The sequence below is a fragment of the Polyodon spathula genome, chromosome 12 (genome assembly GCF_017654505.1).
Source record: "Polyodon spathula isolate WHYD16114869_AA chromosome 12, ASM1765450v1, whole genome shotgun sequence".
Classification (NCBI taxonomy): domain Eukaryota; kingdom Metazoa; phylum Chordata; class Actinopteri; order Acipenseriformes; family Polyodontidae; genus Polyodon; species Polyodon spathula.
The window spans coordinates 24,577,208-24,586,376 of record NC_054545.1 but is presented as its reverse complement, the minus strand read 5'-3'; the positions used below and the strand labels follow the sequence as shown (position 1 = coordinate 24,586,376).

Genomic DNA, 9,169 nt, shown 5'->3' with positions numbered 1-9,169 from the left:
CCTCATTTAAATGCATGAAACTCTGAGACACTGACACAACAAAATGTGAAAAAAGTTCAAGGGGGTGTAGACTTTCTGTAGGCAGCGTGTGTGTATAGATATATATATATATATATATATATATATATATATATATATATATATATATATATTTACACATACATTTTTGGGGATTCTTTTTTTTAACACGTTAATCGCACTGTCTTGTCCTTCTCAGCATTAATTTCCTACGGCACCACTTTAATACACCTGAGTGTATGCCAGGACTGAATGAGTTCAGTCATCGTTTGCATACAAAATTAGTCACAGAAATGCATTTATTTTTAAAAAACTTTCTGATGGTTCATTGGATAAGACGGTTACTTGTATCTACTGCCAGAGTGATTTCCAGTATCAAAGTGCATGTAGTCTACTGTACCACATGTGCTGCTAAACATGGTTTCACTTCAGAAAATACACTTTCTAGTAGTTCTGCTAGACAATACAACAAATGGAACCTGTTTCCAGAGTATTGTTTTAGAAATTCAGGATCACTGCAAACTCATGAATAAAACCAGGTATAATACTATAACTGGTATTGCTGCCAAGTGGATAGCTATCGACTGCAGCCGCAATCACATTGTAGCTTTGCTTTATTTCAATAACTACATTTGATATTATTTGCAATTATGGAGAATATAACCATTACTCAGTAAATGTCTTCTTTAGGCACTTTCAAGTTAACAGGAAAATTTAAAATTCCTATTTAAATGGCTTTGATAAACATCAGTTCTTGCGTAATTTTAATTGCAGTCTTTCTGAGTAATCAACTAAACCCATTGTGATTTAGCATTTGGTTGAAACAATTTAACAAATGCTGGATTGTAATTATAAAACTATAAAGTGGGTCCAACAAATAGGATCCAAAAATAAGAAAACATGTTTTTTATATTGGGTTGTTTTTCGTATGAAAATAATATTACTACAGTAATAGAACAGACTTCAATGAGATGGATGCAGCAATTGTATCAATTAAAACCAAGATTAACTGAGATATATTTATTTATTTATATATATATATATATATATATATATATTAATCTCAACACATTTTTAATCACTTGACAGCCTTGTTATTTATTTACTTTTAATTTAGTGCATCCAATCAGTCTCCCACCACCCAATTTTGAATGCCCAATTCTCTTCTTTCCTCATTGGTGCAATTCCACATATGGCTCAGGAGACTCAAAGATTCAGTGGGAGGAGTCCTATTCCAAAACCAAGTCAGCTGCCTTTTTCACCCAGGAACTCAAGAGCAGATGTCAGCAAGCTACCAACCTATGGAGGACAAGGGCCAGCCCTGCAGGTGTCCACTCTTGTGCTCACTGAGCACCTGGCCAGCACAGTCCCTGGTTTTACCTCAACCCACAGGACTGCCTCAGCAAATGCAACACTCCCTTTCGAGACCTCAGCACACAGCATGAACGTGCGCTGCATGACTCACCTTGCGCACTATGTGCCTGTGCTTCTACCATCCAAATCTCAGGGACACCCCCCCCCCCCCAATTATTTTTATATTTATCTACACACACACACACAGGGTTCTCACTTTGAACGTCATTTTGCAAATTGAAATCAGAATTCACTATTTGTGGGAAAAAAAAAAAAAAAAAAAAAGTACCTTACACAAGATATACACCCTGTAACTGCCCATCAAGGTGCAGAACACAATATAGCACATGCAAGAATCCTTACAGGGGTCAGCAGCTCTAGGCACCTCCATCAACCTTAATACTCTTTCACAATCCTGAAACCACACAAGTGAGAGTATTTAATATAAATACTTCCACCATCACTTCACACAAAAAAACCAAAACACAAATTTCAAATTTTTATTCAAAGCTCCAACAGTTCAACAGTTCTCTTCATTTTCGTAGAAAACAATTATCGTGTGCCGATGGTGACCTGCCAAACTCTGATCAGGTTGTCGGTGTAACCAGCAAACAGGGTCTGCAAAAGAGAGGCAAATTTATTATGGAGTTAGGTCCAATATCTATTTTGACATTTAAGACCATCATCCACAGCACCTCTTTCCATCCATTCCAGCTCTTACAATTACAAGGTGTAGCCAAGATCTGCACCTGCATTGCTGCCATTTTCAATTGTTAAATGACCACCTTGTGATTTCAGGAAGCAAGACAGGAGGTCTAACTAATGCATGCTTATTTAATCACTGTGGCCCCTCATACATGCAGGACGAGTTTACCAATGTAAAAAAATCAGACTAGTAGTGAATGGTCAGAATGCCTGGGAAAGAAGCAGGCACACCCGACAGAAAGGGCGAGCACTTCTTACCTGACCATCTGCAGACCAGGCCAGGGATGTGCACTGTGGGGGCTCAGCCTTGCTGCTGGTGCTGATCACCTCCTGCCTCAGCTCATCAACGATGATCTTGCCTTCCAAGTCCTGTAGCGGAGGGAGATAGTTAGTTCTTATGTTACACAAACACAATCCACAGAAATCTACAGCACCATTCAAAATGCTGGACAGATCTGAATGCAATGTGAACTCCAGGTTTAGCTGGAGTGTTTGGTGGCAACAAAGGTAGTGTAGGTTTACTTCTGTAAACCTTTACCTTATGGGTTCACCATTCACTTACCTACAGTACACAGAAGGGTTGCGCTCAGAAACAGCCTCTTTATCATCACCGTACAATACAGATGGCATTGAAAGTTTCATCATAGCTTACGGTTTATGAACTCCTCATTTCACAATTCAAAAGACAGAATAGATCTATTTTCCTTTTAGTAGATACTCCCACACAATTCTCCCTAGAACATGAACTCACTGAAAGGTACATTTGAGCTGCAACTCACCCAGATCTTGATGCTGGGTCCAGTAGCAGCACACAGCCAGTATCTGTTGGGGCTGAAGCACAGAGCGTTGATTGTGTCTCCACCATCCAAAGTGTACAGGTGCTTGCCTTCATTCAGGTCCCACAGCATTGCCTGACCATCCTAATGGGAAGAGAACAAAATACTGCCAGTCAATCTTTGTAAACTACAGTAAAACCAAACTATACACAGTTAGGACCTTGCATCAAATTCATAATAGCATAATCTAGGGACCTACTCACATAAAAAAGCTACCAGTAAGAAATTGGGTAACTACACTGCCAAAACCCTGCATACTTTGTACTAGTACGAAAACAGTTTGTGACAAATCACATACATAATGTACTGAAGCCAACCTATGGGGAGCAAACAAATAACAAAAAAAGTATACCTCACCTTACACATGTAATGCAAGTTTAACAAAGACTGAGGCCTCCTTCCTACCCAGATTCCAATACGCAATAACTTCTGCTAAAGTATTTCCATTGAAAGTCTTATCACAATTTAGATAGGCGGTTCTCCATGTAAAACAAGTACAGCAGCCTCCACTATACCACTACAGTAGAGCATAGGTTTTTTTTTTTAATTTATTAAACTGCAGAGACAATTGTCACCCACTTCTGTAACAGAAGATAAACAATATAACAGAATAAATAGAACTAATTGAACTGCAGGTTTTAAAAGAATCAACCTCCATTGTAGCCATTTCTGTCTTTCAAGAAACATGAATCCAGACTACAGGCAGCAGTGTGTAGAACTTGGGGTAGAACAATACATTTGCAATATGTCACAGTAAGATGTGTTTCACAACAGTCACAATGCAATGTGCACTATGATACATTTGATGGTCCTGATGAGCTATTTGTATGATGCATAGTAAGAAACACGTCACTGCAACTGTGTGCTAATGTACACATGTTCTGCCACAAAGATGAGTAATAAAACAAGGGTTGTGCTCAGAAACAGCCTCTTTATCATCACCGTACAATACAGATGGCATTGAAGGTTTCATCACAGCTCACGCCACCCACACACTCACACAGCCTCCAAGCGAAACTCTTCAGTAATGCTGTGCGCCATACCATCCTACAGCTAGACGTGCACAGCACATTTAAAATTTCCCAAGGTTAAATGTGTATATGCAAACAGGCGTCTAATGTGCAGTTTGAATGAAAGAAGCAAGTGTATCTAACGATCCTGCTTTTGTTTACCTTGCCACCAGAGGCACACAGGGAGCCATCGGGAGAGACCGTGACTGTGTTCAGATAGCCAGTGTGTCCAATGTGGTTAGTCTTCAGCTTACAGTTAGCCAAATTCCAGACCTGGCAATTTAAACACATATTTAGATACAAACCACCATTTCACAAATCTCAAGTTCATAAGCAAGTATTACTGTAGGCACAGAACTGGCAGTAGAGTCCAGGTTTCTGTCTCTATTGCCTATGGAATAGTGCTTGCAACCCGATTCTTAACAGGTTTCACACCATTAACAAGTGTGAAACTCACAAGCATCAGGAAGCAGAGTTGAGAACCACAGTTTTCAATAACAAGTATTAGAACTTCATTATAAAGCCCTAAACTTTCAAAACACTTTTTTAGTTTTAGTACTTGTACAGATGGATTCAATTAAAGCACCATGAGGAATACATTTAATAACAGTACATGACATTTCCACAAGCAGTTTATGCCATTTGAATCTGAATTACATCCCATCATAATTGCAGGACTTGTCATCAAAACCTAATGGCTCAGATGATAGGACCGTGAATTTTGTAATCACTGGGACACTCTTGGAATTAGCTAACAAGGTTAGGTTTACTGGAAGTCAAATATTCACACCTTAACCATCTTGTCCCAGCCGCAAGAGACGATGATGGGGTTGCTGCTGTTTGGAGAGAAGCGCACGCAGGAAGCCCATTCAGTGTGGCTTTCATCCTGGAGAAAAAAGGAACAAAACATTAAAAAAAGGACAAAAGCCAGGGCTAATCCACCATATAGTGTGCATCTCAACTGTGTTTCAATGTATTTAAGGACTGCAACAAGTTAACTGAAACATTACAAAACTTAAATTGTGCAACAGGTTGCAGCTTTGATGCGTTACTTGAACTTTCAATTCACTTTACAGTTGTGCGAGTGTGTGGCCAGGGGTGTGGGTGGGATGCGGAGGCAAGGAAACCAAAGATGTTAATGACATCTATCCAGCTTTGCTTGACTGATCTAGTAGAACCTCTGATCTGGTCCAGTACTGTATTTGTAATACTGATTTTAATAGATCGAAAAATCAACAACCTATTGCACAATACCAGGTGAAATGTGAACAACTCCAGTATTAAAGAATTTGAAACTTTGCATATCCCATCATAATTGCAGGACTTGTCATCAAAACTGAGTTGTTCAGATGACAGGACCATGAATTTTATAATCACTGGGACAGACTTGGGGCAGCACGTACAGGCATTTTCATTTCAACAGCATACAAATTTCACTGACAGCAAGTTACATAAAAAGCTTTGTGGTGCTTAATATAATATAGCCCAAGCAAACAGATTTTGAAGACATGCTCAAACTACATGCATTTTGTGGGTAAGCATTGTGGTGAAATGCGGTTTGAACTTCAGAACAACAATTGGAGCTCAGAGCCATTTGGAAGTTTCTGCGAGAAGGGCAGGGTTGTGTTAAAGAATATTTGTACTCCATTCTAATTGTCAAGTATTGATCTCACACAGGTGCCTAACACCTCTCCAGACAGGTCTGAACACAGTAGACACACAGTACTGTAAGCTAGTGATCTTCAACCTGTTCCAGTGCAGTCCAGGACCTCGATTCAACTGAACTGTCCCAGCATCGGTGAAACAGATAACCTGGCAGGAACAAAGCCATGCTGGAGGCACCAGATTTAGGACATATCACTACTTCAGAGCACACTTCCAAGTTAAGATACTGAAGCTAAACCAAATTTCAGGACTCAAAACTCACACTAGCCTGGCACCCGGTCCTGTGCTCCAGAACTTTCCTTAGGTAAATTACCTGGAGTTTGCACAAAATCTACACTGTACCAATCACACTAATAGGGAGTTATATTTGAGCAGTACTGGAGTAAAAATGTTTCAAACTCCTGATCACCTAGATAATTGAAAGTAGTTCTGAAACCCAGGACCACTTTGCAGGGCTTGTGCAAGCCTTGTAAAGCCCTTGGGCAGCCCCTACCTGGATTGTGTACTTGCAGACTCCCAGAGTGTTCCACAGCTTGATGGTCTTATCCCGAGAGCCTGACACAATCTGGCGGTTGTCAGCAGAGAAGGCAACACTCAAGACATCCTTGGTGTGCCCGACAAAGCGTCGGGTAGTTGTGCCTCTAAAAACACACAAAACAGAGTCTATTTAACATGAACTCTAGATGAGGGTACAACAAAGTTTCAGAAGGTGATGCAAATCTTTCACACACAATTTGCCCAATTCTTATGCATACGGTATTTTACAGATACAGAGTGATCACTACAGGACTGTGTGTTCCACAATATAAAACATAGCTTAAATAAAACGTAGTTTGCTTTTAAATTTAACCATTTGCTTTGTCTGCACTTATGTACTGACAACTCTGAAAGCTGTTTCACCATTTAAAAAGTAAACCCTAGCCTCCAGGGTGTTAAACTTAGCCACTTTCCCATCAGCATTGCAGGTTGTCATCAACAGTTCAGATGATAGGACCGCAAATAAGATAATCACTGGGACAGACAAAGGCACTGAACGTTTTTCACTTTACAAGCAAACCACTGACCTAGACAGGTGGTCTGTTCACACAACACGAAACGATTGTTCAGATCCAATGGTGCAGATTGGACTAGTTTACCACTCCAAGTTAAGCATGTGAAGAAACCGCTACTGGATTTGTGGGAGTCCAAGCAAAGCAGCAATCACAAATCAAGCAGCCGTTTATTCACCTGGAATGGTAAACTAACCCAGTCAACACTAACGACTCTTGCCTGTGGAGACCCGAATAATCATGTACTAGTGTGCAGTAAGACTGCTTAGTATTGCTATGCTGACAATTGCAAAAGCAGCAGCAGCATACCAACACACTTACGTAGTCAGGTCCCAAAGTCGAAGCGTTCCATCCCAAGATCCAGACAGAGCAAACTGACCGTCAGAGGAGATGACCACATCACTGACGAAGTGGGAGTGGCCGCGGAGAGCACGCTGGGGGATGCCGTAGTTGGTCTCATCCCGGGTCAGCTTCCACATGATGATAGATTTATCTGAAGGTTGAACAGTCATGTATTACCATTGCACACACAAAAAAAAATGCAGGGTTAGTGTACAAAACACTATTTTCACACCAATAGGTCTGTCTTGCTGTATCCCAACACCAGTCAGGTTATTATGAATATTTGACTTCAATATTGCAGCTTTAAAAAAAATTCCTTAATTTGCAAAAAAAAAAAAAAAAAAATATATATATATATATATATATATACACATACATCTATCTATCGACAGAGAAAACTCATTACTGTACATACTTCACTGTATTAGACCAACCTAAGAACCATCTTGTTTACTTAATTTGACCAAAGGGCCATTTTTAGTTCAGAATATTTCGCCGTTCATTCATGATTAGATTTGTAAGTTAATTATTATTTCTGTTTTACTTGAAAGGTCGTAACAATGCAATGGCAAAATGTATTTGATAATCTTGTATCTACACATTCAATAAAACCTAACAACTGCAAAGAAGCCACTTCTTCGTTTTCAAACACTACCGCGCAGCTCCTGCTTTATACCGCGATTCACAGTACTAGTGTTGTATGCATCGATGAAAAGCAGCCGGTACATGTTGGTTGTGAAAAACATGTGTATTCAATCTGATAAACTGAAACATTTCACATATTAAATGCGTTAAAATGCCATGTTTTTCAAAGAACTGTTTACAACGCACCGCCCAGGAGCATATTAACCTTCTACTATCACACATTTTAATCTTGTTTCAACTAGATAGAACGCAGCCGAATTTGCTACAAATAACAAAAATAAAAAACTACACCACTCCCGTGTCGCATTTAACTGAAAGCTTTGTACTTCGTTTATCTACCCAACAGCAATACACACGCGTTTCCTGCTGCGTTTCACACTTGCCATAAAAAACATAAAATTAGACTATGTACTTATTTTTAACACCAATACTGTCAGTGTTGTACTGTAGTTTCAACCACTTTCGTGACAATCACCGTAAACCTTCCCCCTATACCACGTAGCCTGCCAAAGCAGCCAAGGCATGATGGCGGCGGGCCGAGACGACAGGGTTACCTCTGGATGCAGAGAGAATCATGTCTGGAAACTGCGGAGTGGTAGCAATCTGGGTAACCCAGCCATTGTGGCCTTTCAGGGTCCCTCTTAGAGTCATCTGCTCAGTCATTCTGGCGACGATACGCGGTGCCTTTCAATGAGGATGGAGTCGGATTGCGATCGGAGCCGATGGCCACCCTGCTCCTCTCAGATACAGGCACAAGGAAAGAGGAAGAGCTGACCCACAAACGGAACTAAAAAAAAAAAAAAAAGCCACCCAGAGGGCCGTGTTGCATTGTGGGTACACGGAGGTTAGCTGCAAAACATCACAAGCCTGTTTGCAGCTGCACGTGAAACGCTATTTAAATACGATTTGAATTTACCATGTAAACTTTTATATGGTCAATAACATCATACCTTGCATTCCCCATGCATATACTACGCATGTCCCACTCTCACAATGCTGTGACATGCCATGTGTGGCTGCGTTTATTATGTGGTTACCATATTGCTGATCCTCAAAAGAAGGACACTGCCCAGGGGGTTGCTGACTGGCAGGACCAATTTTTATTTAAGATTAATCTTCCATTGTGCAACACAGAGAAACTAAATTTAAACTAAACTGTAACGTTTATTTCTACTTTGAACATTTGAAAATGATTAAAACAAAACAAAACAAAAATAGTATAATGGCCTGCATCAAACACACATGTAACTTTTTACAGTCAGTACTCCATTGCTTAGCAATCAAAAAAGTCTTTGCAAGATAACTGTCAAATCTGTGCATTAAACATCCCTATCCTACTGTGCTGCTTCTTTTCGTGCCCATGCATGTTTCTCTGCAGAGCGTATCTTTCTCGACAGTGGTTGAAGTAGCTCAGGATGCTTTCCTGAAGTTGTGCTGTACGAGCAGGATTCCTTTCAGTGACTCGCCAGTCAAGCTGCCCCTTTCCTTTGTCCACTGGCTTTGCATCAGTGAAAAAACTCGCTCTACATTTGCATTGAGTGAGGGA

At 40.2% G+C, this 9,169-nt stretch overlaps 1 protein-coding gene across 1 annotated transcript; it reads right to left on the bottom strand.

Moving 5' to 3' along the window:
- Positions 1–1,857: 1,857 nt before the first annotated feature.
- Positions 1,858–8,391, bottom strand: LOC121324358 (receptor of activated protein C kinase 1). The gene is made up of 8 exons (XM_041266100.1): positions 8,178–8,391; positions 6,958–7,129; positions 6,081–6,228; positions 4,713–4,808; positions 4,085–4,195; positions 2,856–2,996; positions 2,335–2,445; positions 1,858–1,989 (listed from the first exon to the last, which is right to left on the bottom strand). The coding sequence occupies exons 1-8, from the start codon at positions 8,284–8,286 to the stop codon at positions 1,924–1,926; spliced, it is 954 nt and encodes a 317-aa protein (XP_041122034.1). The 5' UTR covers positions 8,287–8,391; the 3' UTR covers positions 1,858–1,923.
- Positions 8,392–9,169: the final 778 nt, after the last annotated feature.

Bases quoted from the DNA above. Each gene is read 5' to 3' on its own strand.
- LOC121324358 (XM_041266100.1), bottom strand. From the start codon at position 8,286: ATGACTGAGCAGATGACTCTAAGAGGGACCCTGAAAGGCCACAATGGC. The intron at 2,446-2,855 runs GTGAGTTGCAGC...CCTCCGCTACAG, and splicing joins GACCCAGCATCAAGATCTGG to GACTTGGAAGGCAAGATCAT. The intron at 1,990-2,334 runs GTAAGAAGTGCT...TCTCTTTTGCAG, and splicing joins CCTGGTCTGCAGATGGTCAG to ACCCTGTTTGCTGGTTACAC.